The sequence below is a fragment of the Chenopodium album genome, chromosome 8 (genome assembly GCF_948465745.1).
Source record: "Chenopodium album chromosome 8, dcCheAlbu1.1, whole genome shotgun sequence".
In the NCBI taxonomy this organism is placed as follows: domain Eukaryota; kingdom Viridiplantae; phylum Streptophyta; class Magnoliopsida; order Caryophyllales; family Amaranthaceae; genus Chenopodium; species Chenopodium album.
The window spans coordinates 43259487-43283299 of record NC_137841.1 but is presented as its reverse complement, the minus strand read 5'-3'; the positions used below and the strand labels follow the sequence as shown (position 1 = coordinate 43283299).

The following is a 23813-nucleotide window of genomic DNA, read 5'->3' as shown; positions in this document are numbered from 1 at the left end:
ACTTCAAGGAAATAAATAAAAAATAATTAAATTAAATTAAATAAAGTATAGTTGATTTTGGGGCCAAACCCTCAAACAATTCTACCTTTCACGCCTTGGCTTAAGGATAGAACCACGAGTAAAGTATGGACTCCTTTGAGTACTTGAAGAAGGAATTTTGAAGTGAAAAGGGTAGGCTAGTGTTTAGGCTAAAGCATACAAGAGAGAAAATAAAATAATAAAATTATTCGGTGCCCCGTTCATCAGAAATGAGGGGGGTATTTATAGGGAAAATGTGCTGAGGGAGCACACGGAACCCTAAAATGATAAAAACCCTAAAAAGTATCCCGTGACACGGTCAAACTGTACCGTGACACGGGAAGCTCCACCGTCAGACGGTACACTTTCCCGTGACACGGTACATTTTTGATGTGACGCGGGAAATTTTCAGAAAACGGGATAAAAAACGTGTTAAAGGTTTACGCGGAAAAGACACGGAATGTCCCGTGTCACGGCAGACCTCCTGTGTCACGGGAAGTCCCACCGTCAGACGGGAAGGATTCCCGTGACACGGTGGCAGTCTGCCGTGGCGCGGGAATTTCCAGTCCATTTTCCGTCTAAATACATTTTTAACCCTAATTTCCTTCGGCTTTTTAAGTGTCGATTGATAATTTCAGGCCTTTTCTGGCTTTTTATTATTTGGGCTAAAATAAGAAAACAATTAAATAAAAATAAATAAAAGGTTTGGGCCAAAAATAAACAATAAAACAATAAAATAAAAAAGGTTTGGGCTTAAAATAAGTTGGGCTGAAATTAAAACTATGCTTTTACCAAACAACAAGACTAATCCATGGACTGTTCAAAAATATGAATTTAATAAAATACGATTTTTTAAGCACTCTCGGGATTAAATACTAAACCCGACCAATAGTGGCGGTGAAAGGTTGTTTATCATCGGGTTTGGTTTTGGGGAGACATTTTTAGGTGTCTACAGTAAGGGCTTACTGTATGTCTGTCTCCTCCTTTCCTTTCCCCCTCAAAGAGGTGGGCTAAGTGGGACTAAGAGAACCTTAGTGTTTCCCATGTAGCTCATCTTCTTCATTTCCCCTTTTCTCTCCTACTCAAGCTGAACGTGACAGGCCTTCCCCTCAGGCGTCCCCGAGGTGGTGCCCTGTTTTGCTTTGAGCAGGTGAGGTGAGGTTTTAGGGAGGGATGCTTTAACTTGTCGTTTTAACGGTACTTTGCCACTTTGTGCTAGAGTGTTTCTTGCCTCTAACACTTTGTAATTATTTTTGTTTGACTTCTACATGTTAGCATACGATGCTGGGGCATAACATATTAAACAGATTTACGCAAAATACTCCTCACGCAGAGGCTTGTATTTCATTGAATAAAAATGGCTCAAATGCCTTAATTAACATAACATGAACTGAATAAAGGTTTATCAAACTTGAAACAACTATATTTGTTTTTTTTTTCAAGCTATTTAAACAAAATATTTCTTTAACACATTAGCATTGAAACTGTTTCTTAAGACCTGACCTTCTTGATCTGCAAGGAGGAATGCTCCTGGTCCAACCTGCTCGTGAATGATGAAAGGGCCTTCCCATTTCGCTGACAACTTTCCATGCTGATTTCCTCTTCCCACTGTTGTTGTCCTTCTAAGGACTAAATCTCCGGGGAGGAGCTCTCTATGCTTGACCCTCTTGTTGAAAGCTTTTGAAATCCTGCTCTTCTGGGCTGCCAGCTTGAGAGCTGCTTTTAGCCTTACTTCTGGCAGGAAATCTAGCTCTTCTAGCATGCACTTTTCGTTTCCTTGTTGCTCATAGTGTTGTATCCTCGGGCTGGGAATTTTCACTTCCACTGGGACGACTGCATCAGCCCCATAGGCCAGGGTGAAAGAGCTTTTACCAGTGGACTCCTTCTCAGTGGTTCTGTTTGCCCAAAGGACTTCTGGGACTAGGTCTGCCCTTAGGCCTTTGTATTCCTCCAGCTTCCTTTGCAAGGCTATTAGGATCAGCTTGTTTGCTGCTTCTGCCTGGCCATTACTCTGCGGATGACAGACTGAGGCACTTGCATACTTGGTGCCCATGTCCTTCAGGTAGTCCTTGATGGTGTCACAGTCGAACTAACATCCATGATCAAAGACTATGCACTGTGGCACACCGAATCTTGTGATGATGTTTTTCCATATGAATGTCCTTACTTGGACTGCCTTTATGTACTTAGTGGGTTCAGCTTCTATCCACTTTGTAAAGTAATCTACTGCCACGATGAGATACTTCCTGCCCGGTGACCCAGTGGTGAAAGGTCCCAATATGTCCATTCCCCACTAAGCAAATGGGATTGGGCTGAGGATTGGAGTTAGATCATTTGCTGGTTGGTTTATAACTGGTGAATACTTCTGACACTTGTCGCATTTTTTTTACATATGCTAGCGCGTCTTGCATGAGAGTTGGCCAGTATGCCCCCCTTTTGAGGACTTCTACTCCCAATGCCTTTCCACCAATGTGGTTAGCGCATATTCCCGAGTAGGCTTCTTCCATAATGCCTTCCTGCTCCCACTCTGGGATGCACCTCAGCAGTGGTTTTGAGAAGCCTTTCTTGTTGAGCTCCCCATTCATCACCACATACCAATTGGCGTCCTTCTTAACCTTCTTAGCTTGTACTTCGTCATCGGGCAGCGAGCCATGAACTTTGTACGCCAGAATGTCTGAAAACCAAGCCCTCTGTTGTCCAATGCAGTTTACCTGCTCCTTTTTGGTAATACTGCATTCCTCTAGGACTTCAACCATCACTGTCCTTGTGAAGCTCTGTAATGTGGAACTAGCTAACTTAGATAAAGCGTCAGCCTGGGAATTTCCTGCTCTAGGAACTAAGTCTATCTGAAAGTGGACTAGCTAAGCTGCCAACTCCTTTACTTTAGTTACATATTTCAGTATGGCGGCTTCTCTAATCTCGTACGCTCCCTGCAATTGGCTGGCGACGAGCTGAGAATCAGTTTGCAGATGTACTTTACGGGCTCCCGTTGCGATGCTCATACGCAGGCCTGCTAGCGCTGTTTCATACTCTGCTTCGTTGTTTGATGCTTTGAACTTGAACTTTATGGCGTACTCGAATACATTTCCCTCTGGAGATGTTATTATGACTCCTGCTCCACTTCCCATTTGGGCCGAGGATCCATCTACTTCCACCTTCCAGACCCCAATATCATCCTCTTTCTCCTCATAGGAGGCTACCACTATGAAGTCCGCTAAGTCTTATGCCTTGATGGCTGCCCTAGGTTTGAACTCGAGTTCGTACTCAGAAAGTTCACTTGCCCACTTTAGGAGTCTGCCTGATGCATCCATTTTCTGTAACTATTTTTCCAGTGGGTGATTTGTGAGGATTTATATTACATGCGCGTCAAAATATGGTTTTAGTTTCCTTGCTGTGGTGACCAATGCGAAGGCCAGCTTCTCTACCAATGGGTACCTTTGTTCTGCCGCAGTCAGTACATGGCTCACAAAGTATATTGGCCTCTACTGCTTTTGTCTTTCCACCAGCAGAACGGTTGTGATTGTCTATATTGACGCAAAGATGTACAGTTGCAACTTTTCCCTCAGCTCCGAGCTGATCATTGTTGGGAGCTTAGTTAGATGCTCCTTAATACCCTCAAAGGCTTCTTTTTCTTTGGCTCCCCACTTAAATTCTCTGTTCCCTTTCAGTAGCTGATAGAACGGTACAACCTTATCCGCTGACTTGCTGATGAACCTGGTCAGCGCAGCCATTCTGCCCGTCAACCGCATGATATCCTTGATGCACTTAGGCTCAGGCAGGCTTAGGACTGCTTCGACCTTCGGCCAAGAACTTTCCTAAGCTCACTCCAAAGACACATGTCTTCGGGTTGAGTTTGATTTTATACTTATTTAGGGTGGCAAATGTTTCACTCCAAAGACACATGCCCTGCTTGCGTGACGCTCTTAACAATCGAGTCGTCAATGTATACTTTAACATTTCTACCCTTCTGGTGTAGGAATACCATATCCATTGCCTTTTGAAAGGTTGCCCCAGCATTCTTCAGCCCGAAGGGCATAGCTATGTAATTGTACACTCCCCCTTCGGTGATGAATGCGGTTTTCTGCCGGTCTGGTTCATGCAGGCTGATTTGATGGTACCCTGAGAAGGCGTCCATGAATCTTAGCAAGGCGTGCCCGCTGGTTGAGTCTACCAGCTGATCGATCCGTGGCAGCGGGTAACAGTCTTTTGGGCATGCCTTATTGAGATCTGTGAAATCAACACACATTCTCCACTGGCCATTTGCTTTCTTCACCATGACCACGTTGGCTAACCACTCTGGGTAGTCACAAGGTTCAATGAATCCTTCCTCCAAGAGTTTCTCCACCTCCTCCTGGATTGATTGTTTTTTCTCCGTGGAGAAGCTTCGCTTTTTCTACCTAACTGGCTTAATATGCTCCTTCACATTCAGCCTGTGTACCACGACTGCAGGGTCAATTTCGGGCATCTCATTTGCGGAAAATGCGAAAATATCCTTGTTCTTCCCCAGCAGCTCTACAAGGTGTACCCCTACTCCTAGATCAATGTCTTTCCCAATTTTCACCGTTCTCGAGGGGTCACCTTCTGTGAGCTCAACTGTGACATGCTCCCCACTGGGAAGTGGTCTAGCCATTTCCTCTTTTGCAGGCTCGAAGTTTTCCATTGCTAACTTCTGTTTATCCTTTTCCCTATGATATTCTTCACGCTTCCTTTTCCTTGACTTCCTCTCAGCCTGCTAAGGGGGCCTTCACTATGAGCCAGGCTGCTGTCTGGTTTTTGCGGGCTACTTTAGGGCAGTTATGTAACATTGTTGAGCTGTCTTCTGACTCCCCCTGAGCTTTGCTGACCGTCCCTCATTAGTTGTGTAGGCCATGGAAAGAAGATAGGTGGATACCAATCCGCCTATCTTGTGGATGAGTGGTCTTCCCATGATCACATTGTAGGGTGAAGGAGAGTTTATCACAAGGAATTCTACTCGAACATCACGCCTTCTTGATCTCTCACCCACCCGGATTGAGAGCTCGATTATGCCTTCCGGAGTTAGCCCTGATCCATTAAACCCGGTGACTTCGTAACTCACCCTCTTCAAATCTTTCTTTTCCAACTTCAGCTCGTTAAACGCGCTGATGTATATGATGTTGGTTGAGCTGCCTCCATCTATCAATATCCTATCCACTTCCCAGTTTGCAATTCTCATTGTCACTACCAGTGGATCATCATGAGGGTAAATTATGCCATTCTGGTCATACTCGTCAAACAAGGCTCGTGGCTGCGGGGGAAGAGATGGCCATCTACGCTTCTCTTTGTCGTTTATCTGATGTATCATCGCCCGCAGGTCAGCCCGTGCTCTGTTAACTGTTCCTCCATGCACTGGACCCCCACTAATCACATATACCCTGCCTTCTAGCTTGCCATCTCTGTTTCTATCTCCAGCGGGACCCCTATGACCTCCTCTGCGGTCAGCGCGACCTGTTCTATCCTCGTCCCTCCTTTTGGGAGGGTCATCGCGCTGCTTAAACTGATTCAGGTACCCTCTCCTGAATAAATCTTCTATGTTATCCTTCAAGTGTGTGCATTCCTCAGTGGTGTGGCCATGGTCTCTGTGGAAGTCACACCACTTGCTGGTATCACGGTTCCTATTAACCATCCTTGGGGGGTCTCTGCCACTTATCATCAGCTTTATTCACGCTGAATATATGAGACCTTGAGTGGGTTAGTGGGGTATATTGGTCGAACCTCCCAGGCCTTGGCTCTCTCTTTGGATCTGACCTTCTCACCCCCACTACTCTGTCCGCTTCTCTACGACTTTGCTCGACCCTACTCGGCTGGTCAGCCCTGGGTGTGTTCTCTTCCCAGGTGACCTCTGCCTGCTTAACTGAGTTACCTGGTGCCTTCCTACTCAGCATTGCTCTGTCAGCCTCGTCTTCTTTGATGAACTCGTGCGCTTTACCTAGCGCTTTAGCAAGTGTTTTGAGGCTCTTACGCCCCATATACGCTCTGAATGGTGAGCCTAGTAGTAAGCCACTCTGCATTGCTAGTAGTGCTACCACTTGACTCATATTTGGGATGGTTGTTGCCTCTTTGTTGAATCTGGTGATAAACTCCCTCAGGGGCTCGTCTTTCCCTTGAACTAATGACATCAGCTTGGTTGTCATTTTAGTTCGGTCTACCAGGGTTATGAAATGCTCCATGAACATTCTCTTCAATTGGTTATACGAGTATACGGAACATTTGGGAATAGCTCCATACCACTCCGCTGCCAGCCCCTCCAAGGTCGGCGGGAACGCCTTACACCAGACTGAGTCCATCATAGTATAAAGTACCATGTGGTTCTCAAAAGCTGATATGTGGCTTTTGGGTGTTGTGGTTCCGTTGTATCTGCAGCTCGGCATCTTTACCTTCTCCATTGGTTCTTCTTGAATCTCCCGGCAAAATGGGGAATCATCTAGGACAACCTGGATTCGTGCTCGTTTCTCTCTCTCTGGGCTGGGTCCCCGCTCTGAGGCTGGCGACCTGCTGCGGGGGACCCGCTTCTCCGGGCTGACCTGTGCCGGAGTTATTTCCTCCACGCTCCATTCTCGATTCAGATTACGAGCTTCCAACTCCAATACCCTCTTCCTCAGCTGAATGAGCTCCTTTTGCTCAGGGGTGAGGGTTGAGGAAGCCGGATTCTTTGTTGCGGGCTCCGCAGTTGCCATTGTCGGTGACGGATTCGCCCCCTTACCCATATTGGTAAGGACCGCCGTCATTGCTGCCAGCTGCTCCTTACTGCACTTAGAGAGGTTCTGCAGGATGGCTGGCATATTTACGGGCTGCGGTTTCTGGGTTACAGGTGCTGAAACAATGAGCTCATTGTTCGCGCCTGTTAACGGCATTCCGTATTTGAAAATGGAACTAGATCCTACAAGATCGACTGGTTTCGACGTCGCTTTAGCTGCAGCCGATGTCGATATGATGGGGTTGGATTTCTGAGAGATGGTCAATTTGGGATTTCCGGTGGATCCTTTTGGATCGAGGGTTACTAAGGGTGTTTTTTGTGGTGTTTAGTTGGTCTCATTAGCTTTGGACATGGGTGTCGGTACAGTTTCTTCTCCGACCATGGTGGTTAGTTAACTAGTCCCTAGCTCAGTTGGTGAACCTCAGGTTAGATGATCCTACCCCTCCTTCTAGCGCTAATTGTTCCAAGTATGGATCCAAGGGTTCTGCTGGGTGAGCTGGGTCCCGTCAACAACCTACACAAGGCAGCACACATAAACTGCCCTCGGGGTGGCTCGAGGAACCCCCCTCCGAAGCTTAAGTTAGAGAGTGTTTAGAGAGAGAAAGTGTACTTAGAGAGATGTAGAAAGTATAATAACTTGAGTGTCTAACCTCCTTTCCGTTGTACTTTACCCTCTATTTATAGGCGTACCATCTCCTTCGTGGAGAGTCCAGCCTGGTCAGACCTGCGGGCTGACTCCACCGGGCTAATGAGACCTCCTTAATTGCTTTCTCGGCAGTGAGTGCGCACCCTGGGGGCTGGGCGATAGTCCAGCGGGAGCTATCCTATACAACAACTATGACACTTTGAATAATTATTAAAGTTGGAATTTAAACCAGAGTACATGTAAGATTGAAGGTCGAATCAGACTACATGTAGCATTCGACGTATGGTATCAATAAGTCCAAGGGGGACTAAGGGCATCGATGATGCGTATATTTCAAACCACATATAATTATGTTGTGTTATTGCTTATTTCACATGGCTACAGTACATGGAAAGATTCTTCCTTAAAGTGTACAATGGTCCAAATGTACAAAGGTTGTGACATACTATATATAGATGTTGGACAATTATGTAAGAAAGTATATCGTATAACATTGTTATTACACGTTATTTTTGGTTCCTTAGAGATGGTATGTATAGGATATTCTTGATTTAAATTTAATTTTGTTTTATTCTTCAATATATAGTGAAATTATTGTTTATATATGTGTTACTAATTTGACACTTGCCTATGTTGGTAGGCATATAATAACTCAATCATGAAGTGGATATTAAGAATTGAAGAAGATCATAAAGACATGGCAGTATGTAATTGTATTTAATCTTATTAATATTCATACATGTTTATATGTTTTTGCTAATGTATTATTTGTTTGCTCAAAAGCAGGAGATCCCTGGTTCTTTCTATCATGTACTATCAAATCAGTGTGGAGCAAGTCAAATTATGCGTGGCTGTGACGGTCCAGCATGGGATATTGTTATTAGAAGAACTAAACATGGAAATATGATTACTATAATGTATATAGAAGGAGGCTGGAAAGAATTCATCTCAGGTAATAATATTGAGGTTGGAGATACCTTGATAATGTACTATAAAGGTCGACGTACATTTCATACTCAAATCTTCTCATATCATGGTCATGATACAACTCTGTTAGGTACTCCAGTAATACAGACAAGAGTTATTCGTAGAAGATTGCCATTAAATGTTGTAGAAATGGACAACCATCTTATGCTATTGCAACAACAACATCCGGAGCCATCATTTACATATGTCTTTAATGCTCAGTGTATTCACCAAGGAGTTATAGTAAGTTTTTGAATTAGAAGCCTTTATGTATATGTATATTTGTTGTGGCCTGGTGTAAATAAGGCTCTAGGTGAATGGCTAACCAAGTGTTTTGGGTTTTATGTCCCCCCCCCCCTAATAGGTTGTTCCCATATAATTTGCCACAATGCATTTTTGGACTGCAGACTCATGCACAGCTGTTCTCCTACGTCACAGGAGGGATCAATGGTGTGCTGAGTTACAAGTGGTCCGAGAAGAAGGAATGATCACATCATGCACGTTATGCAATGGCGTAACCTTGTTTTATGAACATGCAAGTGTTGTCGTTGGGTTAGGTGCTTTGGTGATTTATAAAATAGGATATCCTCTATTATTTGAAGTAGTGCTTGGACCAGGATAGGTTCATTTCCCATGGATCTGCTTCATATTATCCTAGCCTTTGTTTACAAGTGTAATAATAACTATTAGTTTAAGTAATTGAGTGTCTGATAACAGAGATGTTATGTATCTATGGCAAGGAATGCAACTACATGTATTTAGTGTTTGGTGTTCCTGGTTAATAAGCATGTCCTTATTATATTCATGTACAAGGACTAATTTGCAATGTTAACATCTTTGCATCAAACAATGGAATGAAGTAATATTTGATTATATAGAATATTTTGAGTTTTTAAAGCGCTTATATCAGTAATTCAAAAGGCATATACTTAACAAACATGAAAACTGCCCTTTCACATATGTTACATGTACAATCGACTCTTACATTTGTAACCATTTTATCATAATAATTAAAGTTGCATGAAAGAGCACATAGGTTTTTGCTAAATTTGTTTAACACTGTCTCAATTTATGTTAAAATGGATATGTGATATAATAGCAAAACTATATGGTGGTGTAATTGGGAAAACCCTATACAAAATTCCTAATTGCATCTGATACTTTGAGTAACATTGTTATTACCTAAATAAGTGAGCATTTACATTGTGACCTGTTGAATGTTAACCAATTCCAAAAGAAAAATTAAAGTATGGTGTGTTCACATATCAGAACTTAGATTTCCAAAGACATTTCTCAATAATCAAGATACATACACTGATCATAGTCCTTAATTCCTGTAAGCACTTGCATTTACACTGAATTCTCATATAAGTTACATGTGCATCAGTCACCTAATTTAAATGCATGTAAGTTATAATCAGCATGGATATTTGACCAGTTGTATCTAAAATTAATACAGCGTTAATAGACTGTGTTAAATGTGGTCAAAGTTTATCAATGTAAACATTTGTTATAGTAACTGTCACTGAGATTCCCTCTGTACACATTTGATTCACGGATTTACTATATAAGCAGAACTGTATGTTGATGTGCAACAGTTTGATGTACATTTTGCTATGAAAAAACACCTAAAGGTAAATGTTCTGACAATATATCTTCATCCGTTCTTCTGCTATAACTATTGCTTTAATAAAATCATTGCATTATGTGCTCTTCTATTTTCATTGCATTTAGTTGTTGGCTTGTATACTTCTGTACAAGTACTAACCTACACAAACAATAACTTGAAATAGAATTCAATTGTAAATGATTAGATTTCGTGTCCTTAACATTTTCACTTACATAATCATATTGATTGACATATATGTGTATCTTATTTACGATTTCATGCTTTGATTACAGAAATTATGAGTCTATACAATAATTTTCCAAGCCATCTGTTGTTTTTTCAAGATGAATATCGACAGGAGTTGGTATGCAAGGACTATTAAGAAACCCTACATTATGGCTGTTCTTCTTTATATGTTTTGGATGATTTCCTTTTGTGTTACATATGTTTGTTCTGATTTATCAAATCATTACTGATATGTTTCATGTTTTTTATAGGAGTTACCAGACAACTGGGCTGCTATGTTAGCCAATGTTCGCAGTCCAGTAAAAGTTATTCGTGGGAGTAATAGTCGGATATGGAATGTTCGGTTGCTTAAAGTGACAGAGCAAGCAAGGGAATACATGTCCTTAGATTTCGGGTGGGAAGCATTTGTAACTAACAATCAAATCCGTGAAGGTGAAATTCTTATAGTTTATTATGCTGGGAACAGGACTTTTTATGTAAGGATATTTTCATCTGCAATGGTAGAAAGGTTCAGTTCTATTGAGCCTCTTTAGAGATCTGTGTCACGTGGTGGAACTGGTGCATCTAGTGTTGGTTTTCTAGAGTACTTAGGAATTGGGGATAGGCTATGGCTCCCTTGGGTGTTTACTCCAAGATGTTTTGAAGAAGATTCACTGGTTTGTATCGTATTCACTGTAATTAAGTTATTAATATAGTGCATCTAATACTGCAGAAGTAGTGTATTGAGCTCATTTGAAATTGCGTATATGCAGGAAATACCAGTAAGCTTTGGCAACCAGGTTTTTTCTCATGTCAACACGCAAGAAGAAATTCAGATGTGTTATGGTGACAAGACATGGGATGCTGTTGTTAAGATCTACTCCAAGGTCAATGGAAACATCCACAGTAGAATAAGCAGTGCAATTTCACAAGTACTTTCTAACAGGAAATTAGAATATGGAAAAATTGGGGTTGTTTTTCTGTGTAGCAATGATCCAATTGTGTTAAAAATAGCATTCCTTTGAACTTTGGAAATGAAGGCATGTATTATTGGCAAACTTTGGTGTGTGATTCACTTCAAATCCATGGAAACTGCTTTGTTCTATTCTTAAACTTTAGGAGTTATTGATAGTAGGATAAAGATCTTCTATGATATAATGGATTCAATAATATTAATGTTAAGTTTAATGAATCATGTATTATTTGCAGTTTCTTTCTCAATAATCCATTAGAATGGCTTCATTGTACTAAGCTATTGAATTTCTGTTTGGAACACAGAAAGCAAAAGCAATTACAAATAGTTCTGTAACTTAATTACACGGAAAGTTAATAGCCTCTATATTATCCTATCACAATTACAGACAATTCCATGGTTTAACTCTACTATAATCCATAAATCAGTTATTGGTATATGGACAACCCAATACTGGAGAATCTGGAAGTGTTAGATATTGCTTACTTGCTTTCAACTATAGGGTAATACTTATTAAAGTATTCCTGTATATTGATACTATTTTGTTTGGATTATTCAAAGGCATATAAAATCTTTCTGTAAATCAAAATAGCAATGATAATACTTCATTGTGGTGATTCTATGTCAAAAAAACTGTAACAAATCCTGGTGTTACTCAACTTACAATTATATACAACTAACACCATATCTTTACCTACATATAGATTCTATAAGGACCTTGAAATGACTTGACATTAGTATCTCGCAGTGTGAATAGTTTTAAGCGTGCATATTAGCTACCACCAACACTCTACTGCTGTAATAAGATTCTGTAAGGAAAAGGAAATCAGTTATGCTTTATATAATGTTTTTAATATAAAAAGAAAAGGCAATAACTAAACACTTTTCATAACAGCTTGCATCATTCAATAATATGTAGAAACAATTTTCAGGACACAAGCAATCCTTTTTTTTTTTTTTTTTTTTACATGAGGTGAGAAATGGATTCAAATCTTCCAACTTATATCACTCAATATCATAATTGTTACATAACTGCTCTGGTATATTTCTAAACTCTTAAGATAATGTTTATATTTTAAGCCTAATTTTCATAATCTGTATCCTCTAATCTGTATGTCACTGTACACATGTTAGCTTACATGTTGATTATCTATAAATGATCATGTTTTAGATATGCATGTGTATATATATATCTATGTATGTGATTCCCCCTTATGTATCTATTTGTCTGTATATTTAGTAACATGAGAGTTAATGCATATATTTCTTTGTCCTTGTAGCCTCTGCCAAACAGTTGGAAATCTTTTCTGTATAACTTCCAAGGTCCCGTACGCGTTACACTGAAGGACCAGTGTGGACTATGGATTTGTTAGGTGCTGATATACCAGAAACACATGGTGTGTTCCTATATACTGGATGGGAGGATTTTGTAATTGACAATGAAGTGATGCATGGTGATATTTTGAGTGTCCACTATGTTGGTCGTGGAACGTTCCACATCAAGGTCTTCACCATTACAGATAACAATAATGGCATCTAGAAGTATACTTGAAGGACGTAGTATAAAGCATAACTGATGCACACATAATTCACCCAAAGTATTACTTCCCTTCAACTTATGCAGTGTATTATAACCCACCTAGCTTAGTTTGAGAGTCTTTATCACCATGTATTTCATTATGCTAGTGCTTCCTTTATACCCCTTTTGTTATTGTTTCTGTTATGTTAAATCTGCAGGTGTATGACTGTCGTATTGTAATAAATAAGCCTCACCTATGCATCATACTGTCTTTACTGATTACCTTTGGAATTGTATTTGTTTTAAAATTAAAAGCAATGTATCTACAATGCAGACAGTGTTTAAACAAAGATGTCATTCAAATTAATACTATGGTTATGTTGGTCAGATGATAATCGCCATTTAAATACTGAAGCTGTTATTTAAGTGGTATACAATGACAATAAACATTCTAAAAATGTCTACCAAAAATAGGTTGTACATAATATAGTGGCATACAAAACATGTTATTTCAGTATAGAGATTTAGTATAAACCTTAGTATACGATGATGTCATGCATGGATAATAATTCAATATTTCATATTTGCATCTTCTGTTTCCTGTAAATACAAACAGGATGTTCATTAAGGGAAACATTGCTTAAATAATTATCCAAAGTGTCCATGGAAAAAATGATTCAATGGCTATATGTATACCTCTTCTAGGTCAAAACCCAAAAGTCTGCTTTTTAACACTGTCTCTTCAGGAATTATTGGTTATCTGGTTTGTCTGTATAGTTTTGCATAATACCTGCTAGTCTTTGAACTTCATAAGCCACTACATTCTTAACAGTGTGCGGAGGATACTGTTTAGGAGGTTTAGCATAAAAAAACAGCAACATCTTTTGCTTTCTTAGCTCTGGACAAAGCAACATATAGCTGGCCATGAGAAAAACATGGCCGTGGAAGATGAATGGACACTTGATTTAGAGTTTGACCTTGAGATTTGTTGATTGTCATTGCGAAGCTTAATTTGATGGGGGACTGTTTCCTTTCAAACTGAAAAGGATAATTTAGAGATCCAGATGGGCGTAAATTAATCCTATGTATGAAGACATAATCTCCCTTGTACTGTCTAGTAGCTATCACACACTGAATGACATTTGGGAAGAAACATTTACATGTAAGACGTGTACCATAGCATGATGACAGAAGTAGATTATGTAACAAGATAACTGGACAATTTTCCTTGAGCACTAGTTCATGAGGGCTCATTCCACCTGGACACAGACTGTTTATAAACTTCGTAGGATATACATTGCATGAATCATTCAACATAGTATCAAAACTCTTGTACTTAACAGATCTTCCCTGAAATTGTTCTATCATGAATGCATTAATAGAATCCACTTCATCATTTAACGGCGTCAGGATTGCTCGATTAATAAAGCTCTCAGCACATAGATTACCCTCCATCATTTCAGGGAATGTTACTCTTAGCAGATCAGAAGTTAAATCTTCTTCACTGTCACAAAACTGTGTAATCTGAGTTGGCAAATGCACATAAGTAGGTTCCAAATCTTGTAGCTCACCATTACCTAAGGCAAGTAAAAATTCAGAGTAGGGTAAATCCTCCTAAGCTCTTATATTTTCTATCAATCTAAACTTAATGAACTTAGACCATAAATATGAAGTAACAATACTGCTTTCAACTGCTTCTTTCATTGATCTGTGAGGAACAACTGGCAACACTTGCCTAAAATCACCTCCAAACACAAAAATTTTACCTCCAAACATAGTTTTATTGTCACATACATCTTGTAGTAGTAAATCCAAAGATTCAATATTATGTTTTTTAGCCATTGAAGCTTCATCCCAGATTATCAATGTAGTTTCCTTGAGCAATGCTGCCAAACTTCCTTGTTTAGGAACATCACAAGCTAGAGAAGCTTCACTATCAAGTGGTATTTTGAACCTTGAATTGGTTGTGCGACCTGATGGTATATTTGCTGCAGCAATACCTGATGTTGTCGTGGGCAAAACTATCTTGTTCATGAGCCTGACCTCTGCATACAGAGCTTTATATAAAAATATTTTACCAGTTCCACCCGGGCCATCTATAAAATAAAAGCCCCTCCTTTTCCTTCCATGACAAACTGCATAATACATGAGAATGCAGCATCCTGTTCAATGTTAAGTCTACAACGACATGAAAGGCAGTCTTCTGGGATAGGAGCATCAAGAGCATCCATAATGTCCTTTGTTCTTTTGAACTCAACATCAAACTGTATGTATAGATGCTGTAAACCAAATGCTGCCAATGACTTCCCCATAGCTTCAAGGTATCTTTCAATAGAGCGAACAGTTAACTGCTGAATTTTAGGAGGATTGTTACTATATGTGTGGTTGTAATCTTCAGACAAAGAGGGATAAAACTTATGCCATAAAGAAATTGGATCAGCTGTCTAACAGAAGATCACTATTGTTGCAAATAAGCGGCGTAAGGCATCAAGCATCTGAGCTTCTGAAGCTTCAGATAATGTTAAGTATGCAACATCGTCATTTTCAATTAAACCCAACTTCATGGCTGCATCATGAAAAGTTTGATATACATGGCCATTAACAGTTCGAAGGTCCTCAAATGAAGTTGGACTTCTGACATTAAGTAACAATAACCGTAAGAAAAAACGTTCCCCTTCTGCAGGATATACAAATGCCAGTCGGCCTACAGAAAATCTATCTATAACCCTTTTTTTCCACTGCTTACTACCTGCATCCCATCTATAATGCTCGCAAAATTCACCATACAGTTGGCCTGTTCCACCTTCAGTAGCTGCGTTGACTGCAAAGAATTCAGTTAATTGAGTGGAAGATCGTTTAGAATTAGCAATAACAACGCATAATCTTTCATGAGGATGCAAGTGTACAGTTTGTGCATTTGGCTAATGTACCTGCAGTCGAAAAACTGGAGGGTGCATTTCAAATAAATCAAAACTAAATATTCTCCAGGCAGCTTCACAAGGTGACACCCACCTACCTGATTGGAATTGCCTAATTTCATCAACAGAGGTGTCCTCACCAGGCACTATATTAAATGACACCCTATCATGACCCTTACACACGTACTTGTATAGATACTTAACTGCTTTAATCGTTGAGCAAACCTCAACATTTAAATGGCAGTCAAACAAGGATGACAGGTAAGGATTATATGGAATAACCCACTGATTGTCTAGATATACATTACTTATCTTTACCTATTCTCTAGTTTCACGTCTTCTGTAGATAGGATAACCATCTTTGTTATTAGAAGTTTCATCAGAAAACTGTTTTGGATATTTATTCTTACAAGCCAATGTACCACCTCTATTACGCATACATGGACATTCTGGATTTAATATACCACAAGGACCATGCATCATATGTCCAAGCACGGTTCTACGTAGGTTATTATTACTGACAGGCAGTATTTCAGCACACACAAACTTATCATAATCAGCAGGACATTTCATTTTCCACTCTGATTTCAATATCACTAAGAAATGAGCATGTGGTAATCCTCTTTTTTGAAACTCAACTACATACACCATTGCAGACACTTTGCCAAATACTTGCTTCTCCATTATCTCTTTCTTTAGAAGTAACAATTTGGATCTGAAAATCCTAGCTACTAAAACAGGACATCTTGTGCTGTTTCACTAGGGGCTAACTTAGCTTTAATTTCAGGCCAGTTAGCATTGCAAGTGATAGTTACAAAGAAATCTAGTTTCCCATATCGCTGAACCAAAGCCATGGCATTAAGGTAGCACTTCTTCATATCTCGAGGTCCTCCAATAAATGTTGGGGGTAAGATTACCCTACGTCCTACATTACGAGCAATAGTTTCTCCATAGTCTAATGAATCTAGAATGCCCTGATATAATTCAGCTCGTATGCTTTGTTGATTATTCCGAAAATAATCAAGGCGAATGTTTTCAATTTTGACATACATGTCAACTATATACTGTTGAAAACATCGGCCAGCTCGCAACAACATGTTTTCAGGTCGAATTTGCAACTTGTAAGCATAGTACTCTCTTGGAGGAATGAACTTATCTGCTCTTGTGTTTTTCTTTGATGCTCCTGCATAACCAAACCACTCACACCAGTTTATATCTTGTTAAGCAAACAAAATGCAATCATCCACCCAAATTTATACATGTTGACTTGTACAAAAAAGAAAAAGAACATATTTTTAAGGGTTAAAAAAAACCATACTTTTATCCTCTTCATTGATCAAGTCTTCAGCAGTGTGCACAGCACAGGACATAATAGGATCTGGCAATGACACAGTTTATTTTGCACCACCATGAGACTGTTTTTTCAACCCTTGAGTCCAACCACATTCCCCACGAGGGAATAATAAAGGGTATTGCAATGGATCATAACATCCATAGTTATGATATATCCTATGAGATTTTGTAGATTTTCCATATACTAAGATATGAGGACTTAAACTCTAACTGGATGATACATTATCTGGCCATATAACATCAACATCATCCACGACAGGAGCATTGTAGACACGTTGATCTAGCACTGTACTTTAATTGAGAACAATTTTGGTGTCTATAGTTACCTGTCTTTCCTTCAGAGAACGAAAAAAAATTGCATATGGATTTTGCTAAGAAACACGCATCAATATATCTATGATATCCTGCCTAACTTTTGGAAAACATCCAAGTCTATTTTTAGCCTCTTGTTGGCCATCATAAAAGTACAACTGCAAATACTTTGGAGTGTTTTTATTAGGCAACAAATTAGGAACAAAATGATACATCTGCCCGTGCATTTTGAATACATATATGCCTTTATATGTTCCTGCATCAATTTTGCCCCTATAGAACTAAAGGTAAATAAGTTATTATATAGCCTAGCATAAGTTTGGAAGTGAATTGCATCTTCATCTTTTGATGTAAACAATCGCTTAAGCTCTGGAGGATATTCATTTGTTGCAATTTTGATATCCCCATTGCCACAGCAGAAATTCACAGTTTCAAATGCAAATTTTTTCGCAGCACATTTTGAACAGCATGTAGGGGACAGTAACTTCAGAGGTGATGTTGGAAGTGGCTGACCAGTCACAGCAGCAGGAACAGGTGACATCAATAGGAATTACATAAACACAAATAAGAAACTACATCTCAGTAATACAGCAGTTTATAATACATGATTAAACGCAAAGTAGTCAATTCAAAACCTACAATGGGGCTTGGGTTTGAACTGAGTTTTACTTTTCTTCTGCACTGAGCTACTGCACAGAAAGAAGATAATATTACAATTGGCAGCACTTAAGCAGCCTGTAATGCCAAATAACAAACCATGTACCTTTTCAGTAATAACTCAGCCACTTGATCAAGACTGCGTTTCTTTTTAGTTGCACGTGATCGCGGTAGTTTCGTAGGCCCGTGCTGATGACTGAATAAAATAGCAGTGTATCAACAACCAAGCACGTCAGGCATATGCCTTTAACGCATAGCAATGTATATTACCAGAATGTGCTACCATGTACCTTAAAGATTCCTGACTGGTGTTAGTTCCAGATATAGAAGGTACACAGCATGTCTGTGTCCTGCACACATCAATGGGTATGTTTGCAGGGCTAATTAATTCAGTAAACGTAAAAAACCCGTTTAAACAAATCAATGTACCTATGTGCCTGCAACTCCGATGATCCATTCAAACACCGATTTCTCTTCGAAACTCGTGAAGCAGAAGGTTGTCCATCCCGTTATTTACTTGTACTTAACCAAGAAAACATATTCAAATTAAAGCTTAAACTACTTATACCCCAAGAAGACCTAATAATAAACACATAAAAGGCAACAATACATAATAATATACCTCTGTATCGCTGACTTTGGCGCTTGTTGTGAAGCTCGATTAATCCTGTTCAACTTTTACGTGATAAACACGGAATACCATAATGGCAGTCTTTAAAGTTGTTTTTTTGGTTTGGGAAAAAAAGAGAAACCAATTACAAATGCATATACATAAGTACGCAAAATAGACATAATTGCAATGCACTATATAAAGCAAACCATTGTATCAACAGGGAATTTTAAATACCCATAAATAATGCCACCACCAAATGGAACTATCTTTAACACGCAATCACTGGAACACTAATATCACGTACCACAATATATTTGCTTAAAATCTGCATTCAAAGAAGTAGAGTTTGCACTTCATTCTATAGGCCACACATTATCCACCAAGTACTAAACCTGGCTAACATAATAATGATAAACAATATTTATGATACAACATATTAACCAGATATACAGTATAGTACATGAGTAAAAGCCACACATTCAACCTAAAGAACCTTAATATGATTACATCTTTAACAATTGATTGCAAACAAAGGACCATTCCATAGATATTTTAAAGAAAGTGTTATTATAACAAAAGGAGTGGCAGTCTTATACATGCCACTTTAATTGCCCTAGAACATAGAGATAGATGGAAGACTGCATCTCCATCCTAACACAAAACATGCAACAGTTGATTTCTACAATGAACACCTGATACTGTATCTTAATTCATGAATCCCTACCCAAAATACAGACGCCTCTGTTTTAGGAATTATGTTGTTACATGCCTAACAACATTACAAGCAAAAGAAACCGTTACCAGAACCTAACAACATCTACATATACATGATATGATACAAAGCATAAAAAATCATTTGTTGTTTTTAGATATACATACTAAAATGACACAAAAGATATCTCCTCTAGAACTTATAAGAAGCAACTAATTAGACTTAGTGGTGGCAATCAACTGTCCTAATTCCAGCAAACCAGATGCTGCCTGCTTTGAGGTGCCTTCCCCTAAATCCCTTTCATGAGCCAATTGTAATATTTTCTTACGCTTAGCTGGAGTAACAGGCATGCTGGTCACAACAGGGGCATGTGACCCATCAACAGTCAGGACAACATTTTCCTCACCAGCTGCAGGATTTGTACCAGCAGCTTCTAGACAAGGCAGCTCCAAGCGCTGGAGATGTCCCTTTAAAATCAAGTACTTCTCTCTGAATAGCACTTCCTGCTCATTTTTGCCGTCGCACCATAGCTAGCATCAACTATCTCAAGATTATACTTACAAGCTAAGTAAAACATGACCTTCTTTGAAACCCTTTGTTCAGCAATACATGCTAAAGGACAGAACTCACTAAAAATGCACTCCATCCCATTATTACTTAGAGGAAAATTAACCATAACCCATGAGACGAATCCATGACCTTCCACCCAAGTAGTTTCAATTGCTGTAACAGAGCACCAGTTTTTCGCACAACAATCACTAAAACTTGTGCATAGTCAATGGATACTTGTACCATCGATAGCAAAGTTACGTCCAGAGCTCTCTCCAGCAAATGCCTGAGGGGATTTCCCTTTCTCTTGCAATAGTTCAGCACACTTGTTCCGGAACAGCTTCATACATAGTTCATGGAGCCTAATCTGATCATATGTAAAGTCAGACACCTTAATGCCAAACAGGAAAATCAGTTTTTTCACAGCTTTATGCGCTGCCCTTTCACGAGATTCTTGAACTGTGGTTGCATCACCTCAAAAGAACGTCAAGCATGCTCGACTATTTGGTCGGATAACTTGCACCCAGACATTATTCCTAGCACTATAGCAGTTATCTTTTGCAATAGAGGCTCAAAAGGAATGTACACCTTGTTAGGTCTTGCAGCCATAACCTGTAATGGCAACACCCACATTTAGACCTCCAATGATTTCATACAACCAACAGCAGAGATACCCCCTAATTTTTGTCCAACACAAAATACAGCAACCATATTGGATGCTACATCTAATAAAGTTGGGTCAACAGGCCCATCCTATGAAACAACATAGCATCATTTGACTTAAACTGTGAGAGACATTTCAAAATGTATACAAAAACACGAGCAACAACTGCAAAGCACACACATAGGACAACTGTAGTCTTTTATACCCCCCCTCCTTTATTTATTAACACCTATATCTACATTCACCCTAGGAAGTAAAAGGTCTACCCTGACGTGACAAGTGGGATTGAGTACCCACACAACACATAGACCATTACAACAAAACCTAGAACAACTGTAATAACTTCTAACCAACAAACTTTAAGTATACAAGGCAAAGCACCAACAGCTGAACAACAACACAGACAAAGATAGCATATTCAAACTCTAGAACTCAACAACAACTCCATATTTTAAGAATTGCAAATAAATATACCATAAAGACGCACACCACTTGGAGAACAACGACCAGCCAACACTAACCAGAAGATCCGCACTGATTCTACGGTACCTGAAATACCAAACCACTTCCATAGTACCGAAAAAACAAAAACAAAATAGAAAACCAAAAACAAAAAAGTGTTACCCAAGAAAAGGCAGTTGAATTCACCACAATCATAGTGTTGAAGGTTATGTTTATTGCAAGTAAAAGGGACAAATGAAATCAGAAATAGGAAAACAATATGGTAAAACAAATCAATGATACAATATGTCTGTTGTTAACCCAAAAACAACAGTGAGCAATCATGCAAAATAAACAACAATAGACAATATAAAATACATGCAATACTACCAGCCAATTTGTTGAACCCAATTCATATTTCCAATCTATACAAAAGGGGAGAATCCATCATTCAAAACCAATAGAAAAAAGATTAATTACAAAACAACAAACTGAACTTACAAAGTCACAGCTGCTCACTACAATTATTTCAGAAACCTCCAAACACACCAGATAGAAACAGATTTTCCTTTATATATAGTATATGAGAAATGAGCTATGCTAATATCTCAAGAACACCGACTCAAGCATTGTGAACAGTGAAACAGTGTTAGCAAGTACAGCAAATCAAGAGTAAGTTACCTATTCCCACTCAATATACATGCAATAGACACAAAGCATGATTACATGTACATAATCAAACCTAAATCAATTTAAATTATACACATAACAACACTGAACATCTATTAATTGCACCATAAATCAGAAACACCACACCGAGTATCAAATTCAAATTATGCCTAAACTCTGTGTACAGTACAACCTAAAAACCAATTCCAATCTTAATATACATTTGTGGCGTCCCCTCACTTTCAATCAACAACATTAATCCAAATTTAAACCCATAAAAAGTTTGACTTAGCTGGCAGTAAGTCCCTCAGTATACAGAAACCCACTAATGCAAGCAAACAGGAAAACCACCTGTGCAAGTAAAACCAGTCAATGGAAGCAAGGGCAAATCAGGCAATATATTAATGTTGGGGGCAGTGAGGTAATAGCACCAGTTTTTACTATTCGTAAGGATGCACTGTTACTAAGCTACAGTGTCATCCAACTTAAACTTTTATAAGGTTTATAGATTTGTTTCTTTCACCTCATCCATGCTTTATACTACACTGTGTATTTATCTTTATACTACACTGTGTATTTATCTTTATGTACTCCCAAGCTCCCATTTATAGGCATGTGAAATATTTTTTTTTTCATTTAAAAAAGAAGGCTGACGACCTACTCATTAGGTGAAAAATGCACACTATATAGACTACCCAACGTTGGTTAAAGGTTCTGACCGCGTTTCAAAAACGGTCTAATGGTGAGCCTAAAAAAAAGTTGTCTCACAAAATTGATATAATTGATGATCAAATAGTACACTAGATATTTAGTGATATTAAATACCCTATTAGTGATACTTAAATGATTTCAATTGTATTTTTTTATATTTTCAATTGTACAATTAGATCATAGTCCCTATTAGTTTTTTTTTCACCATTTTGCATGTCGATTCAATCAAACAATATATCTGGACTCTACATCATCTATTTCTCTCTCTTGTATGTGATTGAATATTTTATTTTAATATTTTCTAGGGTTTGGGTAAAACCCTCAATGTAGGCACTAATTGCTTGTTGCATGTGTTGATTTGGTAATTGTTGGGTGTTGATTAGTTGAGCTTAAGTGGTTTAATTGCTTAGTTTTTGTATATGGCCATTGCTAGAACTATTATCCAAGCTTTCTCAACAAAGGATCGAGATGAACTTGAGTTAGCTCCCTTATGCTTAATTGACTTGAAATGCCAAGAGAATAGGAATTTCCAGTCAAGGGCATGTTTTTGTCATCGTAATTATGCTTTAATACTTGTTTTGTGCTTTGTAACCACGAGAGTAGGTTGTATTCATGATTCAAGTAATCCCTCTAGCTTGAGAGAGTAGTTGGGTGCTTTAGATGACTTCCCCTATATTATCCCCTTAATTTACCATTGTTTGCTACATGCTATTTGTGATTTGTGATGAAGTTGAGTGGTAATTCCCGAGCCCTAGAATCCTCTAAATATAGTTAATCTCCCCTTAGTCTTAGTTGATTTGAACTAGTACATGTTACATAAAACCAACCCAATATTGACTTCATTAGCTTATTTAAACGGTAGTATCTCGGCGGTTGATTCAACACCTCTCTTGGATTCAACCCTTTCTTACGCTTGCTATTAGCTAGTGAGACCAAGATAAGACTTTTTTTTTTTTTTAAGAAAATATCTTTCTTAACTTATATACTTCATCCGTATCGTTTTAGTTGCATCACTTTACAAATTGCAAACTTCTAACAATTTTTAGAGATGAAAGATATACATAGAATAAAAAAAAAATGGACTCATGTGGGAGGAGAGAGATAAAAGAGTTACTTAACTAAAAAGGAAAGTGATGCAACTATTTGAAGTTTTCATTTTATGAAAGTGATGCAACTAAAAAAATGGTGAGAGTACATATATAAATTTTATCATTAGATTGATTCAATGAACATCTTCAAGCATATAAAATTTTGCATATATTTATTGAATGCATAATGAAAGATTTTAATAGTTTAAGATGTCTCATACACCATGCAAAGTCACATATTGCATTTAATTTCTGCTGAAGTATTTGTCAATCTCTGCTTAAGCTAATAACTGGAATGGAGATATCTTTATTCCCAAATCCTTTCTAAAAAAAAATAAATAATAATAATAATAATAATAATAATAATAATAATAATAATAATAATAATAATAATAATAATAATAATAATAATAATAATAATAATAATAATAATAATAATAATAATAATAATAATA

At 38.4% G+C, this 23813-nt stretch overlaps 4 protein-coding genes across 6 annotated transcripts; all 4 read right to left on the bottom strand.

Annotated features, from left to right (window-relative positions):
- Positions 1–1343: 1343 nt before the first annotated feature.
- Positions 1344–2071, bottom strand: LOC145642974 (uncharacterized). Its single transcript, XM_081694131.1, has 2 exons — positions 1522–2071; positions 1344–1408 (listed from the first exon to the last, which is right to left on the bottom strand). Exons 1-2 carry the CDS (start codon positions 2069–2071, stop codon positions 1344–1346), a joined length of 615 nt encoding a protein of 204 aa, XP_081550257.1.
- A 2727-nt stretch (positions 2072–4798) lies between these two features.
- On the bottom strand, positions 4799–6818 carry LOC145642973 (uncharacterized). The gene is made up of 2 exons (XM_081694130.1): positions 5785–6818; positions 4799–5675 (listed from the first exon to the last, which is right to left on the bottom strand). Exons 1-2 carry the CDS (start codon positions 6816–6818, stop codon positions 4799–4801), a joined length of 1911 nt encoding a protein of 636 aa, XP_081550256.1.
- Positions 6819–13182: 6364 nt separating this feature from the next.
- On the bottom strand, positions 13183–14705 carry LOC145642972 (ATP-dependent DNA helicase pfh1-like). The gene is made up of 4 exons (XM_081694129.1): positions 14354–14705; positions 13649–14248; positions 13462–13569; positions 13183–13271 (listed from the first exon to the last, which is right to left on the bottom strand). The coding sequence occupies exons 1-4, from the start codon at positions 14703–14705 to the stop codon at positions 13183–13185; spliced, it is 1149 nt and encodes a 382-aa protein (XP_081550255.1).
- A 2761-nt stretch (positions 14706–17466) lies between these two features.
- LOC145641838 (uncharacterized) lies at positions 17467–23696 on the bottom strand. 3 transcript variants are annotated; one of them, XR_014115560.1, is made up of 7 exons: positions 20924–23696; positions 18759–18849; positions 18534–18623; positions 18202–18433; positions 18018–18107; positions 17894–17940; positions 17467–17762 (listed from the first exon to the last, which is right to left on the bottom strand). XR_014115560.1 is itself a non-coding variant. In XM_081692820.1 (7 exons), the coding sequence occupies exons 4-7, from the start codon at positions 18366–18368 to the stop codon at positions 17686–17688; spliced, it is 384 nt and encodes a 127-aa protein (XP_081548946.1). In that variant the 5' UTR covers positions 18369–18433; positions 18534–18623; positions 18759–18849; positions 20924–23696; the 3' UTR covers positions 17467–17685. The 3 variants fall into 3 exon arrangements, 2 of the variants coding, with proteins under 2 accessions (XP_081548946.1, XP_081548947.1); XM_081692820.1 differs by having other exon boundaries at positions 17894–17943; XM_081692821.1 differs by lacking the exon at positions 18759–18849 and having other exon boundaries at positions 17894–17943.
- Positions 23697–23813: the final 117 nt, after the last annotated feature.